This window comes from Triticum aestivum, chromosome 1B (genome assembly GCF_018294505.1).
Source record: "Triticum aestivum cultivar Chinese Spring chromosome 1B, IWGSC CS RefSeq v2.1, whole genome shotgun sequence".
NCBI lineage: Eukaryota > Viridiplantae > Streptophyta > Magnoliopsida > Poales > Poaceae > Triticum > Triticum aestivum.
The window spans coordinates 684312864-684336847 of record NC_057795.1 but is presented as its reverse complement, the minus strand read 5'-3'; the positions used below and the strand labels follow the sequence as shown (position 1 = coordinate 684336847).

At 45.9% G+C, this 23984-nt stretch overlaps 1 protein-coding gene and 1 long non-coding RNA gene across 3 annotated transcripts; one reads left to right on the top strand and one right to left on the bottom strand.

Moving 5' to 3' along the window:
* Positions 1-4685: 4685 nt before the first annotated feature.
* LOC123100820 (AAA-ATPase At3g50940) lies at positions 4686-6805 on the top strand. The gene is made up of 2 exons (XM_044522694.1): positions 4686-5767; positions 5906-6805. The coding sequence occupies exons 1-2, from the start codon at positions 4745-4747 to the stop codon at positions 6590-6592; spliced, it is 1710 nt and encodes a 569-aa protein (XP_044378629.1). The 5' UTR covers positions 4686-4744; the 3' UTR covers positions 6593-6805.
* Positions 6806-8343: 1538 nt separating this feature from the next.
* Positions 8344-10018, bottom strand: LOC123100809 (uncharacterized). 2 transcript variants are annotated; one of them, XR_006448468.1, is made up of 3 exons: positions 9888-10018; positions 9563-9760; positions 8344-8527 (listed from the first exon to the last, which is right to left on the bottom strand). It is a non-coding gene; the product is annotated as an uncharacterized lncRNA (long non-coding RNA). The 2 variants fall into 2 exon arrangements; XR_006448467.1 differs by having other exon boundaries at positions 9570-9760.
* Positions 10019-23984: the final 13966 nt, after the last annotated feature.

Below are 23984 nucleotides of genomic sequence, written 5' to 3'. Positions count from 1 at the left end.
GTGATAACCACCCAGCCACCTCACCTGATGTAATTTGTTTCATCCTTTTCTGTCTTTTCTTCTTCTCTTTTTCCTTTTTCTGGTTCCTTTTTTTTCTTCTCTTTTTTGGAACGTTTAGTTCGGTTTTTCCTCTCCTTCTTGTTTTCATTTTTTTTTCTAAAAGCATGATATTTTTTGAATTCATGATTGTTTCTAACTTGTAGGAGTAGCGTGGGTGCACCCGCGCTGTTACTATGTCTATTAGTAGTAGCGTGGGTGCTACCCGCGCTACTACTATTAATTTAAAAAACAAAAAAGTTCCCAATCCCGTATGTGCTGTCAATGGCAACAATGGTTCGATCCAGTGTTGGCAGGGGTCGCCGAAGGTGCGGAAGGGCAGCAGTAGACCAGATCCAGCGACGGCTGCTGCAAAGGGCCCGGATCCTTGGCCGAGCAAGGCGGCGGCGTGGGGATCCTCTTCGCAGCCAAGGCAGCGAGCTCCTGGTCGTCCATGGTGACGACCTGCACGGGCAAGGACATGGGAGGGTGAGTCAAACCAGAGGAAGGGGATGGAGTTAGCAGTGGGGTTGGTCGCCGGTGTTAAGGCGCTCTGTCGTAGTGGCATAGATGTGAGGGGGAAGACGGGCGAGCTCCTGGGCGCTAGCGACGCCGAGGAGGTGAACTCATTGGGCGCCATGGAGGAGGAGGTGTTCTTGGGCAGGAGCACCATGGGAGAGCCTATGGATAAAGGGAGGAGAGTGAGGGAGAGAAGAGGGATTCGGCCGAGGATATGGGCACTTCACCTACCTTGTACTTAGTAGTAGCGAGGGGTATAAACCCGCGTTACTACTATCAACTTAGTAGTAGCGCAGGTTTATACTCCTTGCTACTACTATGATATGTCCGCTTGGGGAGGGGGGGGGGAGGGCACGGTAGAGACCACTTAGTAGTAGCGAGGGTTATAAACCCGCACTACCACTACTAGGGAAAAGCCTATACACAGAATCTTACCAGCAGCGCGCTTTAAAATTAGGCGCTGCTGCTATGTAGCAGTAGCGCGCGCTCTCAAAACTCGCTGCTGAAACAAGTTTATCAGTAGCGCGCACACTCTAAGACGCGCTACTGCTAAAATTCCTAGGACGCCGCCGCGAGGCCAGTTATAGCAGCAGCGCGTTAACACAAAGAGCGCTACTGCTACGGATATTAGCAGTAGCGCATTTACGCAATAATCGCTGCTACTAAGGTTACTACAAAAATTTAGTCCCACCTCGCTCCGTGAAGAGAGTTTGTACCACCTTAAATATGTTACTTCTACAACTTTCACAAGTACTTGGTCTTCATTGAACTCTATGTGTAGGATCTGTGGCCGGAATAGAAATCCTCGCCTGTTCTTAAACCAACCGTCGAGGATTCCTATTGACAAATCAGATTGTACACAAAAAGACAATTGATGATCAATGTATTTTTTATGTCTATGTCTAACATAGCAGTAGCGCGTTCTTGGCGAAAGGCGCTACTGATAGGTCGTTTAGCAGTAGCCCATTTTGCTATAGCGCGCTACTGCTAAGCCATTCCATCTCCCCCCACTCACCTATCCAATCCAGATCACACTCACACACACACTCGATCTCCCCCTCAACCCCCGCGCCACCAGTCCTCCCCCGTCGCCCCTCCTCCGATCTGCGCCGCCGTCACCTCATCCTCCTCACTGGACTCGGTACCGGCCTCCTCCTCCGTCCTCCCTCCACTCGCCGCTGGCCGACCCCTCCTTGCTCCGCCTTCCTCCTCCATTCTCCCTCCACTCGCCGCCGGCCAGCCCCTCCTCGCTCCGCCTTCCTCCTCCATTCTCCCTCCACTCGCCGCCGGCTAGCCCCTCCTCGCTCCGCCTTCCTCCTCCGTCCTACTCTCTTCTCCCTCCTCGAGTTGCCCCTCCTTCTCCCTCCTCCCTGCTACATTTTGATTTAGTAGGCTAGTTCATATGCAACATTCTGATTTAGTTGATATGATTCAGTTGATTTAGTAGGCTAGTTGATTTAGAACATTTTGATTTAGTTGATTTAGTAGGCTAGTTGATTTAGTTGATTTAGTAGGCTAGTTGATTTAGAACATTTTGATTTAGTTGATTTAGTATGCTAGTGGATTTAGTATGCTAGTTGATTTAGTTGATTTAGTATGCACCATTTTATTGTTATTTTTTCGGCAATAGGTGCCACCGAAATGCTTTGGTACGTGGTACCTTGTCATCTAATATGTTATTAGATCTTAGAATTATAATTGTCCATAAAATTGCTTCTCGCGGAAGAACCAAAAATATCACATGCTACTATTTTTCTTTCCTGTGAAGTGAATCATTAATCCTTTGCTCATATTGCTTTAGGAAAATGGCGCCGCCACCACCACCACTATGTCGACTGTGCAAGTCAAGGTGCGCCAGCAGCCTTGCAACTGGCAAGTTGTTTGGCATCTACTTCCAGCCGAGTTTTCGTCATGCGGCGGTAAGAAATTAGATGAAATGTAACAACTATTTTATTTTTAGTGTTGGCATTACTGCATTGTGTCATTTTTCTTTTCTTACACAGACTGTCCCATGCAATGTGAGGTTGACATTCAACAAGCTGACAGGAGACACTGTAACATTTGAAGCTCCTGGGGGGCCGTACACTATGGAGGTCGAGAAAGGACGCAATATGTCGCAGATTGGAGGAGATGGATGGGCCCGTTTCCTGGCCCGCATGCGTCTTACTGGTGGTGAGTTGATCAGCTTCTCCTTCAGAGCAGAAAGACCCAAGCTGGCTGTCATTTATCTCAACCTGGTGGAAGATGATGAAGATGACGAAGATGATGAAGATGACGAAGATGATGCAGATGAAGAAGATGATGAAGATAATGAGGACCCACTCGATGAAGATGATGAGAACCCACTTCATGAAGCTGTCGTAGCTCAAAGAATGAGGCTGAGCGAAGAGGAGGTGTGCAACCTATGGGACATAGTTCCACCACGTGCTGACTTTGTCGGGGTGCCATTCGTGACCCGCCTAACAAGTACCATGGTCGATCGACATGATATAGTATGTTATACTTACAAATGCAAATTATCCGATGATATGCTTAGTGTAGAGTCCAATGATATGTTGTGTGGAATCTAGTCGTTGATATGCTTTAGTGTAGAGTCTGATCACATGCTTATTAGTGTAGAATCCAACAAACTATTAATAGTGTAGATAATCCATATATACTTATTAGTAGAATTCATGATTAATTAGTACAAATGCGTAGTACTGTGTCTTTTGATAGTGTAAAAATCTAGACTTAATAGAAATATATTTGCAAGAGTATGTGTGAGGCTATTTATTAATTGATATATTTTTCTTATTCAGAAATTACCAAAGAACCTATCTGTGAGTTGTGGTATCGAGCCTGATGAAGAAGACTCAGCTGGACTACGCCTTACCGCAAGGGGCTCCGTCACCACCTGTACTTACCGCATGGACACAGACGGTCGCACACACTTAAACTTGGTTGGGTGGAAGAGATTCCTCGTTGGCAAGAATCTTCGTGTTGGACAGGCCATCCTAATTACTATCAGGAACACCCACCGCCCAGGCTTGAGGATGATGATCATCGTCGATATCATCTAGAACTACATATGTGTGTGTGGCTATATCATCTAGAACTACATATGATGATCATCGTCGATATCATGTAGAACTACATATGATGATCGTCGTCGATATCATCTAGAACTAAATATGATGATCGTCATCGATGTCACCTTGTACTGCTTGAGGATGCATGTTGAGTATATATGAAATTGTTATCTAGTACTCCCTCGGTTCCAAATTACTACCTAGTACCTATAATGCTTTATGAAATTAATATCTAGTAGTACCTAGTATCTGGAAATTGCAGTTTATTGAAGCTGGAATGGGGAAATGGTGAAAGATATAACAGTAGCACGGGCTCAGGAAATCGCTACAGCTAAGTAATAGTAGCGCGTTCCGAAAATGCGCTGCTCATATAGTCAATGGTAGTAGCACGGGTACAGACAACGCTACTACTAACAGTTAGCTGTAGCACCTTATTGGTAGCGCGGGTGCCCGAGCTGCTGATAGCCTCAAAACCCGCGCTACTACTAGGGTTTTTCCTACTATCAACTTAGTTGTAGCGGGGGTATAAACCCGCGCTACTAGTAAGTAGCTGTAGCGAGGGGTATAAACCCGCCCGGCCACGCCACTAATAAACGTCTACCTATAAGCTTTTCTCTAGTAGTGCTAACTTGCACCCGCGGCCCCTGTGAGGCAAAACAAGCACCCTCTCTACTTCATAGAGTTTCATTGCCTTTCGCCGGTGTCGACGCCGGTCCGCCTCATCCCGATGGCCTTACGGCCATAACGGCACTCCCCCTTACTGACGAGAGGACTTCGTTTTTAGACGTTCCTTCAGATTTGATGGGACGCATCGATGGCCTCCGCGACCATCTGATCTGATTACTCGTGTGGATCGCCTCGTGCCGATTCGGAAACTTATAGGGTGAGATTCGGCCTAATAGCAAATTTGGCAAGTTTACACAAAAAAAAGGTAAATTTTGCAAGTTAGACAGCGACTTGTAGTTTGATCTCAAAATATAACACGGAGTACAACACTACCACGATTGTCCCAACCCCAAGAAAGAAAAGGATTTATCAGGAGGAAGACGCACGCACGCCTTCCCTACCTTCACGCTTCGATCGGCTTCTCAGTGCTACCGTCGATCAAGTCCTGCGGCATGTCGTCCGGCGAGTATGAGCGCTACGTGGCCATGGCGGCGACGGCGGCGGGGGCGGAGATGGTGATCAATGGCCTGATGAACGAGCTGCTGCCCTACGAGCTCCGCGACGCGCTCACCCTGTCCACCGCCGACGTGGTGCGCCGCCTCCGCGCCCGCCTCTCCCCCACCCACACCGTCGTCATCGACGAGGCCGAGGGCCTCGCGCCCAACCAGCTCTTCGACGCCGCCCGCGCCTACCTCGCCTCCCTCACCGGCACGGCCTCCGCCGTGCGCCGCCTCCGCGCGTCCCGCGTCGACGAGGCCCAGGGCATCCTCGTCACCATGGACCACGGCGAGGAGACCATCGACGTCCACGACGGCGTCACCTACACCTGGCGCCTCGTCTCCCGCGACGTCGCCGGTAACAGCGGCTCCTTCGCAAGCCACGGCTCCGGCCCCGGCCACAACGGCCGCCGCGGCCCGCACGGCGGCTGCCACAGGTCCTTCGAGCTCTGCTTCCACAAGAAGCACAAGGAGCAGGCGCTCGCCTCGTACCTGCCGTTCGTCGTGGACGCCGCCAAGGCCATCCGGGACCGGCACAGGGACCTCAAGATGCACATGATCGAGTACGACGCGTGGACCCCCGTCGACCTCCGCCACCCCTCCACCTTCGACACGATCGCCATGGACGGCGACCTCAAGCGATCCGTCATGGACGACCTCGAGCGGTTCGTCAGGAGGAAGGACTACTACCGCAGGACCGGCAGGGCATGGAAGCGCGGGTACCTGCTCTACGGGCCGCCGGGCACCGGCAAGTCCAGCCTCGTAGCCGCCATGGCCAACTACCTCAAGTTCGACATCTACGACCTCGAGCTCACGGAGGTCAAGTCCAACTCGGACCTCCGCAGGCTGCTCGTCGGCATGAGCAACCGCTCCATCCTCGTCGTTGAGGACATTGACTGCAGCATCGACCTGCCTCAGCGTGGCCAGGAAGGCGGCGAGAAGCGTGCGAGGCACAGCTTCACCGGAGGAGAGGACAAGGTTTGCCAATTACTATGAGTTAAATCATGGTCATTCATATATATTCATGTATAATATTGGGTCCTTGTATCTTTTTTGTGCTGTGTCAATAACTCAATCCGGGGATGACCTGATTTGTGTGTTGATTTTGCCGAACAGGTGACGTTGTCTGGGCTGCTCAACTTCGTCGACGGGCTGTGGTCGACGAGCGGGGAGGAGAGGATCATCGTCTTCACCACCAACTACAAGGAGCGGCTCGACCCGGCATTGTTGCGGCCGGGCAGGATGGACATGCACATCCACATGGGGTATTGCACCCCGGAGTCCTTCAGGATCCTGGCCAGGAACTACCACTTCGTCGAAGATGACCACACCATGTATCCAGAGATCGAGAAGCTGATGGAGGAGGTACCGATCACACCGGCAGAGGTTGCCGAGGTTCTGATGAGGAATGACGGAGCCGACGCCGCCCTCAGTGATCTCGTCGGGTTCCTCAAGGCAAAGAGGGGAGAAGTCGGTGCGAACAAGGGCGTGAAACATCATGGAAACAATAAGGTGGATAAATATGAGCAGACAATGGTGTTGTACTGCACTCCGGAGTACTTTAGGGGCGTGTCCCGTGACTACCAATCACTTAAAGACCGTGCCATGATTCCCGAGGTCGAGCAGTTGTTGAGTGAGGTGCCGACCACGATCGAAGAGGTCACCGATGTTCTAGGGAGGAATAATGGCGGGGCGGACGCTGCAATCCGAGATCTCATCGAGTTCCTCAAGGCAAAGAGGGGTGATGCCGGTGAGAACAATGGTGCAGACCAAGATGGAAACCACAACGGTGATAATAAATAGGAGCAGACAATGACATCATATCATGCTCTGGAAATTTTACAATATAGAGGATTATAGAAGCAATTATAGATGATGAAATATTCTGCTATATAAATGTACTCGTGCCAAACTAGTTCTTGTTATGAATTTTCAGCTTTTTTTCAAGCAACTAGATACATCTTGCTAACATTGTTAGAGCTACTAATAAGGCACTTAGTGCGTTGCTACATCACTAAAAAACAGCTTATTAACATAGTTATTTTTTTGGAAACACATGCATTTGTCTCAAGAGCAATGTCTGAACAATCGCCATGTCTTGATGCTAAGTGTGCGTCAAGCACAACATCGTAGTCACTTGTCTTTCACCCACAACATCTCTCTTTAACAACCTTCGAGCAACTCTTGTCCTATCTTTTTCCTTTTAAGATTGAAAACGGCAAAATCAAGTCGATCAAAACCAAGCGAACTCTTCAAAAAACTACGCACAGACCATTAGATTTTCGAAAATGTTAACGCTCACACGTGTGGGCGTTTGCATCTCGCCCACACGCGTGGATTCGCGTCCGTTCGTGAGCGCACGAATCTTGACATGTTTCTAGTGCCACGTAGGACTGGCCTGATGTGTGGGCGTTCACCCGATCGTCCACACGGCCATTTCACCACACAGGAGGGGCTGGTGTGGGGGCGTTCAGCAGTTCGCCCACACGCCACTTTGCACGCACACATAAGGACTAGTGTGTGGGCATTTGCCATCTCGCCCACACGCCCGTCTCCTCTCCCACACCCAATCTGCTAGTTGCCATGTGTTTTGCAGTGCACATGGCAATTGCCCCTAGTGTGCTTTATAAGCAGGTGACAACTTTCTTTTTACCCGAGTTGCCATGTGTTTTGCAGGGTACACGGCAACTGCCTAGTGTGCACGTAAGCAGATGGCAACTCTCTTTTACCGAGTTGCCATGTGTTTTTGTATGGTACATGGCAACTGCAATTAAACGAACATGGACGAGGGTCTGGACCATGGCAACTGCAGGCGCGCGGTGACCGTCACGCGTGGCGTGCGGGACCAGGAGGTACCTGACATACGGGTGTGTGGGCGTTATCAACTTCACCCACACACACGCGTGTGAGAGGGATCAGGAGGGAAAAAAGAGGTGTGTGGGCATTACTTGTTTTGCCCACACGTAGGTGTGTGGGCTGTTCCTCTTATACACCACACAAAATGTGTGGGCGGACTCCTAAACGCCCACACGTGTGGCACTTATCGTCGTCCTAGATTTTCAAAACCATCATGGACACTACTAGGAAAATTATTTTTAACGATGGTATATGTGGTCGCTAAAAGTCAGATTGTGGTCGTTAAATGTCTTTAACGACCACAATCTGCTGGTCGTAGTAGGCTCCATCGTTAAAAATCTAACAACCACATTATGTGGTCGTTATTCTTGTAACGGCGGGATGTTGTGTCGTCGTCAATCCCAAGGAAATAACGACCATTTTTGTCATCGTTAATAATGTACTCATGGTGAAAAAAACATGATTAGGCCTCACCACTTTGATATCCTTCAGAACCACTTATATTTAGTATGACTTTCAATTCAACAGTCAGTTGATTCAACATCCAATATTTGAATATTAACATCCACATTAATATAGAAACAAAAGAATCTGAATTGAAAGCACATCTCCTCTTTTATTAATCAAAGTACCAAAATTTCGACATACAATTCTGGAATTAAAATATCATTTAGAAAATTGAGTCAAAAACACTCCTTATATGACCAATGTACTTGCTCATATCTTTCTGGAAGACGAAAGATAATATTTATCAATCTGGACACCATCTTTCTTTGGATGAGAATCAGTCTTCATCGCTGATTACAATCCCTCCTGATGCTTCTATATATTATAGTGGACCATCACTCCTGCCTGCTAATTCATCTACGCCATTGGCATTGTCTGAAAAATATACAACCAATTGTAAGTAGGGTGGATGATGAAAAAATAAATAAAAATTTGACATTATTTTCATGCCATCACTTTCATCCTTATCATTTTCTATGTCACCGTCATTGCTCATCAACTTCACTCATCATGTGTGCAATATGTTTGAGTAAAGTGAAGACAATGAAGTGTAGAAACAAATTCTTGATGTGCTACATGCTAGTTAGAAACTCACTTTTCGAATCATCTACATCCCAATTTGCACTAAATTCGCATTGTACCTTTCTTGGCACATCATTTGCAGATATGAAAACAAGCAACCTCTTTATATCATTCAATACGAGATAGCTTGAATAATTTTTTCAGTTTGACTAATACCTTTTCTAGCTAAGTCGTAACCTCCCCATAGTCCTGTTCTCCCATATGAGATGTGTGCAAAGTTTAAAATGGCGGTCTAATTCATTTAGCGCCGCTAACCCATTTCGCTGCCATAGTACATGTACATGTATATTCGAGATCGAAACTAGTACATGTGCATATTTTTCTTAAAAAACAGGGGATTTTCAGTTCAGCAGATAAATATCAATAAATTTAAGCAAGTACATCAGGGCATCACAAGCAAATTAGCAAGTAGATCACGACATCACAAGTTCACAACCTGAACCCAAGCTATGTAGAAAACCCAAGCTACCTGAACCTACACATCTACTGGGCATGTGCACTTGTTGAATCAACAAACAAATAAAGGATAGATAGAATCGGAGGGTTCCTGTGATGTACAGACACTGGGCGTTGGAGCCATGTGAGACCGAGATATCATGGTCGTGGCCCTGCATTTTTGTTCAATGTAAGGCATAGCAAATTATAAACAAACCAGATCATATAAGAGCTACACATGAATGGATGGTATTCAACATGGCATAGTAAATTTGCAAACCAAAATAAAGCAAATAAAATTGCACCTACGTGTTTAATAATCATGAACTGGGTACGAATCAACAATAGTTGTTAAAGGCCCAGCAACCAAAAAACAGAGGAAGGAGGACTAACAATGAACCTGTAGTGGAATAGCGTCCGTGGTGGAAACTGGTAGTGTGGACTATACAGGATGCAGCTCGAGCGCGCCGAGGACGAGGTGACCGGCCGGCGATGTGCACGCCACAGCGTGTGCACGCTGGGTTCAAGGACGGCTGCGAGGAGTAGACTGCGACATGTATGCGCCGGGGTCGGTAGTCGGCGAGGTGCAGGCTGCAGCGCAGGAGCGCCAGGGTCGTTAGTCGTATGACAAGAGCAGGGAGATGGGATCAATGGAGGCGCCCAGATTAAAAAAAGTAGGGGAGGAGAGGAAAAGGAGGCGCAAGGAGATGGATCCTACCAGATTCGTTTTCTTTCTGCTCCTCCTAGATCTTCTGGATCGCCGAGGATTAACAAGAGATGGCGAGGAGACGAAAAGGAGGCACAACCGGACGATTTTAATGGGCTTGTCAGCGGCAACGACCAGAGATGGGGAGAATGGCCATGTATTCTTAATGTTTGCACTTCATGAAGAGAAACAGATCCAAGACAAACAGCTTTTGTGCACTTAAGCTTGATATGATGAAGGCATATGACAGACTAGAGTGGCCTTATCTAAAGGCAATTATGGTTAAGCTTGGCTTTGCACCAGATTGGATCCATACAGTTATGAGCATGATCACTTCTGTTTCATTCTCGGTCTTGTTTAATGGAGAAAGATTAGAGAGCTTCTCACCTTCCAGGGGTATCAGGCAGGGAGATCCTATTTCCCCTTACTTATTCTTGATTGCAGCGGAGGCCTTTCGTGCCTTTTAAAACACAGTTCTCAGTCATTAGTGCTCGGTGGCATAAATGTGGCGCCCACGGCTCCGGTAGTGAACCACCTTTTGTTTGCAGATGACAGCCTGCTGCTTTTCAAGTCTAGTGTCCAGGGGGCAAATGAGGTTTCAAACCTACTTGATGCATATTGCTTGGCTTCGGGCCAAAGGGTAAACTATGATAAATCGTCCATATTTTTCAGTAAGGGATGCCCGGAGACCCTTAGGGTGGAGATAAAGAATATACTTAATGTGCAGAATGAGTCTTTGAGTGAAAAGTATTTGGGTCTGCCGACCGATGTTGGACAGTCCAAAAATGGCACCTTCAAATATTTACGAGATAGAGTTTGGGAAAGGATAAAGGGATGGATGGAGAAACTTTTATCAGTGGCAGGAAAGGAGGTTCTCATAAAATCTGTGGCTCAAGCTTTACCAGTTTTTTCGATGTCTTGCTTCAGATTACCTCGAGGCCTTTGTGGAAGCATTACGTCACTCATTCGTCAATTTTGGTGGGGGAGCAAGAGAGGCAAGAGGAAACCATGTTGGGTAGCTTGGGATTTGATGACCCGACCGAAAAGTTTGGGAGGACTTGGCTTTCGGGATATAGAAATCTTCAACTTGGCACTTTTGTCTCGGCAAATTTGGAGATTATTGAATGATCCCTCCTCTCTTAGTGCACAAATCCTTAAAGCATCATATTTTCCACAATGTACAGTCCTTGAAGCTCAACTAGGTCCACATCCTTCTCAGGTGTGGCGATCTATACTTGATGGGAGAGATATTATCACCCAAGGAGCTATCCGGCGTATTGGTGATGGAACTACCACGAACATATGGCAACATAGTTGGATCCCAAGGGACGGAATGATGAAGCCGGTGGCCTCCTTAGTTGCTGACCCACCGCAACTGGTTTCTGATCTGATCGACCACACTAGAGCTGCATGGCGAGAGGACTTGCTTAGACATGTGTTCCTACCCATTGATGTGGAGGCGATCTTGCAAATACCGCTCTGTACACGGCGTGTGGACGATTTCTGGGCATGGAATGATGATCCAAGGGGGCGTTTTTCTGTACGGTCAGCTTATAAGATGATTGTCAAGATCAAGATTGGGCGCGAGGCATGGCTGGAGGAAAGGGAGGATCCTTCCAACTCTGAACATGAGATGAGGGGGTGGAACTCGCTATGGAACATGTCAGTGCCACCGAAACTGCGCTTTTTCACTTGGCGATTGGCGCAACACTCACTCCCTACGGGAGATGTCCTAAACCATCGTCATATGGCCACCACGAGTGCTTGCTCCCTATGCGGAGGGCAGGATAGCTGGCGGCATTCTTTGCTGGAGTGTAATGTGTCTAGGTGTGTGTGGGCACTTTCAGAAGCCGAGATGGTCGAGCACATGTGGGCAACCTCAGAACCTGACGCACGGCTGTGGCTCTTTGCCATGAATGACTCTCTTCCACCGGAGCAATTTCAGTTGATGATTGTTACTTTATGGGTGATTTGGAGTGCAAGACGGAAAGCTATACATGAGGATATATACCAGACTCCGTTTGCCACTGACAACTTCATCAAAGCTTACTTATCAGACATAGAGTTTTTGAAGAAGAAGAAGGAGGAAGCACATGGGATAGCAGTACCACGACCCCGTACGTGGATTCCACCACCAACAGATTACTACAAACTCAATGTGGACGCGGCCGTGTCACGCCCAGGTACGTTTGGCGCAGTTGGTGTGGTTTGCAGGGATGAGAGAGGTTTGTTCATGGGAGCGTCAGCTCTCGTTTTTAGAGGACTGCACAACCCCCAAGTGCTAGAAGCACTAGCTGTTCAGGAGGCATTAGCACTTTCAGAAGATCTCTATATCAACCATTTACTTGTTGCCTCCGATTGCAAGGTGGTGGTAGATGCAATCAGACAGGGAAGCTCAGCAGAATTTGGAGCCATTGTCGAGGAAATCAAGACTAGAGCAACTACCTTTATTTCATGTTCGTTTACTCATGAGTATAGGACCTCCAATACGGAGGCCCATAATCTCGCAAAGCATGCGTTATCTTTAGGGTTTGGCCGACACACTTGGGTAGGACAACCCGGCGATCTTCTTTTTGTACCTATGAACATTATGATTCAGTAATAAAGCTTTGTGAGATTCTCAAAAAAAAAATGTATTCTTGGAGGTGGATGTCGTGAGCAGGTGGCCTAGTTGTACGAGGATTGAGGATCTGGATGACTTGGTTTGCTTTAAGAGACTTTAGTGCCAAATGTTCTCGGGAACCGCCAACAATTTTTTTACTCTTTTAATCTGCTGCTTATGGGGTGAGATAAAGGTGAGAGATTCTGTTTATTATAAAGCTATTACCTACAAATAGGAGATGAGAAAAATAAGGAGCGCACCCATGGTTCTGCTTGAGTAGCTGATTTCCGTCGCACGGGGCTGGCTCGGATGGGACTGCATTTCAACGACCAAGAGTTTTTGTCCATCATCGTTAATAATAGCTTTTCTAGTAGTGGGAGTCACAAACTTCTCTCTATATTGCTTAGGTTCTTTTTTTATGGGACCTCGTTAGAGTACGGACAGCTCCCGCGATTGCACGGAGAATAATAAAAGCTGATATAGTTACGTGCGAAATCGAATAAAAAAACCCATATGTCTCGGTTAAAAAAGAAAAATTGAGTGAAAAATCAAACACAAACATGAAAGACAGAAAAGAGAATGTGGCTTTGGGATTTAGACGACCCTCCCCCCACCCCTCCCTACCACCACCACAGACACAACATTTTGGAAGGTGTTCCAGTCAGTTTAAGAGGGAAATGTTAGTTCAAAATAACTACTGACGCGATCTAACAAATGTGTTAGTTGTTGGACACTAACAAATATATATGCCCCATGTTGGGATGACAAGAAACTTGAATTCCTTGCTTGGTAAGATGGCACTATAATCCCAGAAGATGCAGATTGTCTCATTATTGGAGATATTAATCTGATCAGGAGTGTTGAGGATAGAAGTAAACCATGAGAAAATATTAATGAAATACTGCAGTTTAATGTTGTCATAAGTCATTTAGGCTTGGATGATATTCCTCTTAAAGGCGGGAAATTTACCTGGAGCAATATGCAAGAAAATCCTCTACTTGAAAGACTTGATTGGTTTTTTACTTCCTCCTCTAGGACACTTTATTATGCAAATACTTTGGCTTTCCCAATGGCAACGACCACCTCTGACAATGTGCCTTGTCTCATTCAGATTCAAAAATCTATGCCAAAAAGCAACATATTCCGATTTAAAAATTGGTGGATGGAACATGATAGTTTTATGCCTCTGGTGGAAACATGTGTGGAAGCATGGTATTCATTATGCTGATGCAACCAAAAAGAATAATGCTAAGATGAAGATCTTAAGGAAAAAGCTTAAAGACTTGGGTGAAAATCCTTTCCAATCTAAAAGAGGTTATCAGAGATGCAAAATGCTCTGATTGAAATGATGGACGCAATTGAAAACTTTAGATCCCTCACACCTTTGGAGTCTGGCCTGTAAAAAGATATTAAAATTTATTTGGATAGACTTTTGGAGGAACAAAAGGCATATTGGCAACTGAGAGAGAAAATTAAATGGGTTACTTTAGGAAGTGACAACTTTAAAAAATACATGCTTTGGCTACTATTTATCATAGGCGCACAACTATATATCTTCATTGCTTGGATCAGATGGTACTAGGGTCTCCAATCATGTTGCAAAAGCCTCTCTTCTACATGAAACTTTAAAGACATGCTGGAAAAAATAGAACATTATAATATCCGTCCGGAGTTGCTTTACCTCTTGCCAGTGCATCATGGTTTATCTTTCCTAGAAGAAACTTTCTCTACTGAGGAGATAGATGTCATCATTAAAGACTTGCACTCAAATAAATCTTCAGTCTCGGATGACTTTAACTTTGATTTTATCAAGAAGTGCTGGTCAAGAATCAAGCAATATTTTCATGATCTTGGTAACCAACTTTTACAAATGTGAGGTCTGCCTACAAAACATCAATAGATCTTTACATTTCTCTTATTCCCAAGAAGCCTGGTGCTTCTTATGCCAATGATTACAGACACATCTCCCTCCTCAGTTGCACAATCAAGTTGCTTACTAAACTTCTAGCCAATAGACTGCATTCCATAATTTTAGAGCTAATTCATGTCAATCAGTATGGATTCATCAAATCTACATCTATATAGGATCATATTGCCTGGGCATATGGATATTTGTTTCAAAGCCATAAAAGCAAAAAAAACACAACGGTGTTAAATCTGGATTTTGATAAAGCCCTTGACAAGATGGAACATGGCATGATTTCATCTATTATGAAGAAAAAAGGATTGGGGATCAAATGGTGCTCTTGGATTGAACAAATTCTCAACGCTGCAACTTTGATGTACTATTGAATGGAGTGTCTCGTAACTCTTTCAAATGCAGAAGATGGGTGAGACAGGGAGATCCCCTTTCTCCCCTCCTTTTTGTTCCATGAGCTGATTTTTTTCTAGAAAATATTAAATTATGCAATGCACATCGATATTATTCAGTACCCCAATCAAATTTAACTCCTGCCCTGACTTCCCCATACTTCAATATGTTGATGATACTCTGATCATCATGCCATCATGTGCAGAGCAATTGGATAAACTGCAACATTTGGTGAATCTCTACTCCAAAGCCTCTGGATTAAAGGTTAATTACCATAAATCAAGCATTTTACCCATCAATACCCCATATGAGACCATGCAGGTCATATCCACCATTCTGGGTTGCCTCATTGGCACTTTTCCATTTACTTATTTAGGTGCTCCTCTCAGTTTCACCCAGCCAATAATGAATTTTTTTTATGTTTATCATTGACATAATTTATAAAAGTTTAAACTTTTACTCTTTGTTCTTAAGCTATGATGGGAGAATGCTCATGGTCAATGCAGTTTTATCCTCTTTGCCTAATTTTCTTATGAGTTGTTTACTTCTATAGAAAGGCGTCATAAAACATATTGATAAATATAGGAGACATCCCTTTTGGAGAGGTAAGGACCTGGAAAAGAAAAACCCTCCCTTGGTAGCTGGGGTTTTAATATATGCCAAAGGATAGAGGAGGACTGGGCATATTGAATATGTCCCTGTAGAACACTTGCCGTCTTTTGGAATGGTGCATAAGTTTATCAATCACATGGATATACCATGGGCCAAAGTGGTTTGGGAAGTATATTATGATCATGGTTTTCCTTCCAACTCCTACACCCAATACATCCTTCTGGTGGAGAGATTGCATCACTAGTAGAAAAAGCCCCATTTGTCCCGGTTCATAAGGCCCATTTGTCCCGGTTGCCGAACCGGGACTAAAGTGTCGGTACTAAATCCCAACACCTTTAGTCCCGGTTCGCCCACGAACCGGGACAGATGGGGCTCCATGTGGCCGCTGCGGCTTGCCCAGGAAGGAGGGCCTTTTGTTCCGGTTGGTGGCACCAACCGAAACCAAAAGGCATCCAAGCGTCAGCAGTTCAACGGCTGGGTTTTTTGTTTTTTTTTTGAAAGGAAGGGGGGTTTGGGGTTTTGTGGGGGTTTTGTAGGGTTAATTTTTAGGGGTTTCATATATTGTGTTAGCTAGCTAATAGAGAGAAGTGTCCTTTATTATCTTCATGCTTTATCGATGCTACGTACCACTACTAGGGAAAAGTCTAGCAGCAGCGCGGGTTTTAGGTGTATTAGTAGCGCGGGGAGGGGTGCTACTAATAAGGCGCTACAACTAACATATAGCAGTAGCGCGTGGTCACCGGCGCTACTGCTACACAAGTGTAGCAGCAGCGCGGTTATTGGGAGCTCGCTACTGCTAGTAGCTCTAGCGCCCTTTGCAATGACGCGCTACTGCTATCGCGGCGCTGCTGCTAACTTTTATACACTCGCTACTGCTAATTTAACAGGTTTTTTTTGGCATATTTGTTTTGTATTTGAACAGGCTTTATAGAAGAATCTTTAGCACATAGAAATGTCATCATGATACACATACAAATGCCTGCGAGACCACGAATGTAATCATAGCATATACGTACAAATAGTCTCATCATAATCATCATCCAACACAAAGTGGTCTTTCGTCATCATCTCGAAAATAGCGATACAAGTCCTTGATTACTTGCAAATACATCGTCATCCATCTAAACAATGGTATACGCGAGAAGAGCTATCACTTTGAATACATGAGTTCGTATCCCTCTCTCGCATTAGCGTGAACCTAAACTAACTACTGCCTGTCGCTCGGAAACCGGAAACCGGCAACACCTGGGCCTGACACTCCGGCCACTCATCGTATATATACTCCTGGCGTAGCACTTCTTTACCATCGATGATCTATGCACCTGCATTGTCACATGAGTCGATGATATGCAACATATATGGTTGAGCAACAGAAAGAGACAGACTTGACAAAAATAGAAACAACATATCATAAGCATAAATAACAAAGTTCATCGTATCCAAAATGCCCTAACTAGAGTGATCTTCTCTAGTCGAGGAGGAGGACAATTTAATTACATCACAAATAAAGTTTCACTGCGCATAACTCAAAGTTTTGTCATACAGAAAGTATGGACTAAACAGACACATTGTCATATATCGACAATCACTCCAACATGCCGTGCCATCCATCGAGGTCAGGGAGATAGTCCCAGAGCTTAGTGAAAGGCTTCATGTCGAGACGCTGAGAAGCTATCCATGTTCGGACGTCTTCCCGCGACATTTGTCCTTCTCTGTAGAACATCCCTGTTTTTCCGACGACCTCTTTCATGATGATTTGGGCAAGTTCACGCTGGATGTTATAGAACTCAGCTCGAAGTCGACGATCCTCGATATCTCCTATGTCCTTTGCCCATTGCAGAATATGGGCATCGCCAGATCTAGGTGACATGTGAAGGTTCTAGTGATCCCGTCTGTACTCCAGCATGTGGTGTAGGACATAGAATCCATCATTAAGAGAATCGTTCGGTTGCTGGATGCAGCAGAAGTCGGTCTTATGGCTGAAGGCGGCCCTGCCGCCCCTTCTCTTCTTGTCCCTAACCTCTCCACCCCTTGCTTGGTAGTAAAACATAGCACTGTCGAGAACATCTTTGATGTGGGTGTAGTCCTTTTTGTGAATGTTCTTCGACGAGTCCAAGTAAAGAGCGTAGGAGAATCGGGGGTAGAGGATGATGAGGACGACGCGCCCGCCGCTGCGCAAAATAAGTACACCTCAAATTAATTAGCCTCCACCGTGCAAATGAATTATTGAAATCGAAGGAAGGATAGCAGCGCGGATGACTTACACGGGATGATAAGGCACGAGAATCGCCTCCTTGTCCTTATTGGCGAGCATGAAACTGACGATGTAATCCCTCGCGTATTCATGCTGCTCTGCACAGACTCCCAAGAAGCTCTCGCGCATGTAGTACGGGTCAGCGACACAGATATGACGTATCTGCTCAACCCCAATGATGTAGTTCATGTGCAAGGCATAAAGGCGGACAAACGTAAAATCCAGCTTCTTCACGTGAAACATGTCGAATATGTAATCGAATCAGAGGAAGAACTTATCCGCAGGGAAGCTGTCGACGTACGACATTTGCCGCGGAACTTTAACCACGTAGAGTGGGTATCCTGGATCTTTCGAGGCGATGAGGCCTTTCTCTACCCGCAACACATCGTCATGAAGTCTCCTTAGATCGCCGAATCTGGCCCGTAGCACTGTTGCAGGTAGGATTGGTTGACCGGGGATATGCCATTTATCCGCATCGGTGATATCTATACGGTCCTGAAGCCGAGGCTGCTGAGGCGGCTGGATCATAGAATCAGCTTTTTTGCCTTTCCTCGCTCTCTTCCTAGACTTCTTTACTACCGGAAGGTCGTCAATAATACGTTGAGACGGTAATTCAGGCACCAACTCATGATGCTCAAACCCTGAGGAGGCGCCAGTATAGACATACTGTTCAGCGTCATCGTCATCCTCGTCCTCATCCATGGCGACGTCATCAACGACTAATGGAGCCTCCTCCTTACCCCGTCCGCTATCACCCAACCCGACACCCGATGCTAATTGGGTAGGTGGGGTGTTGATGTTCATACCTTGCTAAGGCTGCGTGCTCGTGGGTGTGCTCCCGGCCACCTCCAGACGAAGCATACTCTTTGGCCACAACAGGACCCACCCATTGCAACAATCACCAAGCCGCCGCGGGGTCTCGTCGTCATCCCCCACTGGTATTAGAGGAGGCAAATTCTCGTGGCCCGGTTTGACACTGGCCACGGAAACCTTGAAGACGTTCGGGGGGGATCGGCCGGCTGTGGAACAATGATTCCTTCGGCTCCATTATCGTCGCCTTCCCCACGTCCACCTTCTGTTCGCCGATGGTGTACAATATGGTGTACAGGGTTTCGTCGACCTGCAAAGAAAAGTCTGCGACGTGAGACATCCGAAAGGCAACGAAAACGGGAGATTATACATTTATATTGAAGGGGGCCGGTGTGACAGATACCGTGAGGGCGTCGAGCTCAGCCAAAGAGGAGGCACCACCGAGCACATCCGGTGCGGGAGCCGGTGCGGGAGCCGGTGCGGGAGCTGATGCGGGAGATGGTGCGGGAGCCGGTGAGGGAGCAGGTACGGGAGCAGGTGCGGGAGCAGGTGCTCCCAAGAAGTCAGCAAGGGGAAAGTCCTCTGCATTTTTTTTCTGGATTTTGCCTTGTCCAAGTGAAAACGCCCGTCACCAAGGAAGTAGACATATCTGCAATCGCCTGTTTTGCGGCAGCTACCGCTGTTGCGACTGTCTGAGATGATTTCTTCTCAACCGCAATCTCAACCTTCTTGTCGATGTTTTCTTCAGTTAACCTCCGTCTTTCCTTTCTCTCCTCCGTGGTCTCACGGTAGTACTTCTTCCACGTGGCGCCGTCTCCGACACCGTGCACGCGTCCATACGACGGTCGAGTATCCACCGGTTGTCGTTTCAATATGTTCAACGCCTAGTTGAATGGAGTGTCCCACTTGGGCCTCGCCAATGCCTCAGACAGCGAGTCGCTTTCGGCTGCAATCCGGTGCTGCTCTCTCTGCAAAAGTCACAAGGATCATTTACAAATATGACTAACGTGTGCATTCGAATTGATCAGAAACTAAAATTACCAGCAGTCTCATGAACTCCGTAATGACCGGTGTTGTCTCGTAAACCTTCTTCACTGGGTCCCAACGGTGCCGAGCCCTCAGGACATCACGCTCCTGCGGGACGGTGAAATCTGCCAAGGGGTCTGGGATGCCCAGACTCGCGGCTTCCGCGTCCTCCTTGGCCCATTTGGACCTCTTTCCGCCGTAACCACGACTTCCGAGGTGGTGGCTCCCAATGTTCCTCTTTTGAAGCCCCTTCATGTAGTTAGACTTTTTTTGGCAGCTTCGGCCTCGCAAGTCTCCTTGAATATTTGAAACTGCTCTTCCGTGATTGTCGGATTATCCTTTACAATCTCGGAGTAGGGTTCCCCGTCGTCGATCTTTGCTTTCACTTGATTTTTTCAGGCGGCCAACGCGTCGCTAAACTTGGTCATGACGTGTTTGTTTATCTTCTTCATTGCCGGGTCCTCGTCTGGATCTTCATAATCCTTCTCATTCCGGCCCGGGAATAAGAATATCTGGTGAAACTTCTTTAGGAGGGAGCTCCTCATATTTTCTATCTTCTGTAGTTTCTCATCGTTGATGGTGACGGTTGTCCGTACGATGCAGCCTATTTGATTGTCGTAGCACGCGCGCGCTTCCTCGGGCACCTTTGGCTCAAAATTGCCGTTGTTCACCTCCCTGACCGCCAGTCTAGTAGGCCTGAGTTTGTTAGGAACCCGTTGCCTCTTTGCTTTCGGTTCTACACCGGCTCCGCTCCCCGAGGCAGCACCGGTCTCAGCGCCGGTCTCAATGCCGGTCTCAGTCTCAGCACCGGTCTGCGTGTCGGTCTCAGTCCCCGATGCCACCGGTGGGCCCAGCAACAACATCGGTTGATCGTCGGTAATGCTAAAATATTCGTCTGCCGCCCGGTAGATGTCGTCGCAATCACCAGAACCCTGTCCTTCATCGTTGCTAGCCATGCTTCCTATGATTAAATCTAGTCAATTAATTCTAGACCTAATAAAATGAATAATGACATAAAAAAGGACTATTGTTTTGCAGGAATGTTGACTCCTTCCTGGTGCGGCAAATCCCGGGCACTCGATATGTCCTAGTTTGTAGCACAAGTCATGCCGAAATTCACGGAAAATTTCGGCATGACCTTTGCTAAAAAGTGGACAAATTGAGAACCTGAAATTTGCCGGAACGGAAATGAATCAACATTCCGGCAAAACATAGGCCACTCAGCATCATTCCCTGGAAACAACAAAGCCACTTGGGCACAATCGAACAACTTCAATGAAAAGATATAACATAAGCAAACACTATTGAGGAATTTGCATATAACATGGCCACTTCAATGAAAAGATATAATCAACAATAACGGAATATGCAAATGAACATCAATGACATATATCTAAATGCCATAGCTACTGTTCTGTTTGACCAAGTTTTTGAAAAGAAAAACAAATCTGTTTTTTGTTTATAGCTAAATGCCATAGCTACTGTTTTTTATTTATAGCTAAATACTTTTGTTTTTTGTCTAAAGCTAAAAGTCTAGGAACTACATTTTCTCTAACCCTTTTGACCTCACCAGAATTTCCACGGCAAGACCTTAGTACCCACACCCAATTTCTTCAAAAATATTCAGGTCCATAGTCCAAATAATTCAAATTTCATTTGAATGAAATTTGGAACAAATTCAGGTCCGTAGTCAAAATATTTTTTATAGCTAAGTGTTTTTTGTTTATACCCTCTGTTAATTTAAATCTAAATGCTACTATTATTTATATACCCTCTATTAGTTTAAAGCTAAATGGAATTACTGTTTAGGAATTTTCATAAAAATTGCTCTAGCTAATTTCCTAAAAAAATTGCTAATCATTTTTCCTAAATGCTATAGAATGCCTACTGCCCTAAAAAATCTAGGGTTCATATGAACATCAACACAGCATATCAACATATATATAATTGCCCTAGCAGAGAGAAATAGGAGGGTAGGGACAGGAGAGGCATAGCCTTACGGTCGGCGGCGAGGGCAGGCTCTGGCTCGGGCAGCAGCGGTGAGGTCGAGGGCGGCGGCGGCGAGCTCGAGGGAGGCGACAGTGAGGTCGACGACGGCCTCGGGCGGCGGCTGTGAGGTCGAGGGGGCAGCCTCGGGCGGCGGCGGTGTGGTCGAAGGCGGCGGGCGGCGGCGGTGTGGTCAAAGGCGGCCTCGGGCGGTGGCGGTGTGGTCGAAGGCGGCAGGGCAACGGCGGCGATGGAGCAGTTGGGGGACAGGGGGGAGTAGAGAGGGGGGGGAGGACTTAGCGAAATTTTGAGCCCGGGCTGCCGGGATTTGAGTCAAACTAGCAGTACCGCGCTTTTCCGAAACGCGCTATAACTAAGATAGCTATAGCATGTTCCAGAGAAGCGCGCTACAGCTAACTCTTTCTGTTTTCTTTTTCTTTTTCTTTTGTTTTCTTTACATTTTCTTTTTTTCATTTCTCCTTTTTCTATTTCTTTCATTTTCATTTACTTTTCTACTTATTTTTCTATTTATTTTCTTTTACATAGCAGTAGCGCTCTACAGCAGAAACGCGCTGCTACAATGTTTTTAGTAGTAGCGTGCTTCTGGGAGAACCGCTGCTACTATTCCTAGCCTTACCGGCACTAGTGAGGGAATTTTAGTAGTAGCGCTTTTCTGTGAAGACACGCTACTGCTAAAATAATGGTTGTAGTGTGGTTTTGCAACAAGCGCTACTACTAAGGATAGCGCCGAGTTTTAACCAACGCTACTGCTATACCTCTGTGTATAGCGTTTTCTCTAGTAGTGTACTATACGTATAGAAAGGACTCGACATGCTAGATAGCTAGTAAGCAAATGAAGGAAACCATTAAGTACAGAAGATCGTCATGAACATATACAGAGAGAAGTGATCGACCTCTCCTTCTCCGAGTGATTGGTCGAACAACAAATTTTCGTATATCTATCCGACGCTAGTGGCTACATATATACAATATAAGATCAATCCCCTAACATCTGAACTCAAGTTCCACATGGTATTCTCCGTCTTTGTCGATGACGTGGTCAAGAAAGAATCCTGTCAATTCCTCTTGAATTGCTCGTATGCGATCTTGTGATAGGAGTTCATCCCGCATCTGAAACATCTAATTTGAAGAAGGGGGTCAATACATATATACAAATGAAATTCAACACAAATTATGGTAATAAAATAAAATTGTGAATATTATTGCTTACGCACTCCATATTGTTTTTTAGAGTAGCCCTGCTCACAGGTCGTGTGGCGGATGAACTCGCAAATGTAGTATCCACAGTAATTATTCCCCCGTTCCTGCCACAATCACTTTACAAGAAATAGAGGTCAATCAAACTGATAAGCAAGCATGCTAGATGGTATTGATGAAACTAGATAGAATCAATGGGAGATGCATGGAACTAGCTAGTAGTACTTACTTTTGAGTGTTTAAATCGCAGCTCCGCCGGCAGTCCCGGAGCTTCTGCGGTGAACTTTTTTCAAACTCTGCCAGACAAAGAAAACAATTACTTGATATCAGGAAATGAACAAAGTTGCTGATATGGTGTGATAATGATCGATTGAACATACTTTTCGAGCATTTTAGTCATGGTCACATACTCCTCGGGATTTTTCGTCTCGAGTCTATGACGGTTACTAGTCCATGCTCAAGCTTAATCTCTAGCAAAATAAAGTAAAAGTTGCGCACGCATGCATAACTCATCAATTACATTACTATAACCTTGAGTAATAAGGGAAACCAAATATGCACAAGACAGTAACACTCACTTGAATTCGTAAGGAAAGAGTATTGTATCTTTGTTTTGATTTTGAAGTAACGATCGTAGCAAGTTGGCATCGGTTTCTTTGGCGTCATGTTTAACATTCCATTCATCTATGAGATTTGTGTTAATGAACCCAATATCACCGATTTGTCTTTTCTTCAATTCGGCGGTCTTCAATCTGCATAATATAGTGAGGATAATTATATATACATGCAATGAAAGAGCTGAGCTATATATAGAGACTTCATTACATAAGTAGTACTTACAGACAGTAGCAAGTGATGATTGTTTTATCGAGGGCCTTTTGATTGAAAAACTAGAAGAACTCCTGATATGGAACAGACAACAAATCAATTCCAACTAGGTCGTGCTCCTCTTTAACTCTCAGCGTCAAAGTATCCTTCCCAGACTTGCTACAGATGTCCATGTACCAATCATGGAATCTTCGCATCGTCATTGTTAGAGGAGGATGACCAGGTTGGATGAGAGGCTTCCCGTGCCGGTATTTGAATGTGTCCACCTCCATTGTATCAAAAAGTGCATCGTCGGGCATGTAATCTCCAGGATTGGTACCGGGGAGCATCCCCGGAAGATTAGCAACGATATCGCTAGACACCTTGAGCGGGGGGGGGCACGATTGCTTCGCTTGTTCGCCGAGCTGGTGGTTTTTTTCCCACTTCTTCGTTCTGCTAACCTTCGATCACTGCAAGTACTTC

Coding starts and splice junctions, on each gene's coding strand:
- LOC123100820 (XM_044522694.1), top strand. CDS start 4,745: ATGTCGTCCGGCGAGTATGAGCGCTACGTGGCCATGGCGGCGACGGCG. Junction 5,768..5,905: donor TCACCGGAGGAGAGGACAAG/GTTTGCCAATTA, acceptor TTTGCCGAACAG/GTGACGTTGTCTGGGCTGCT.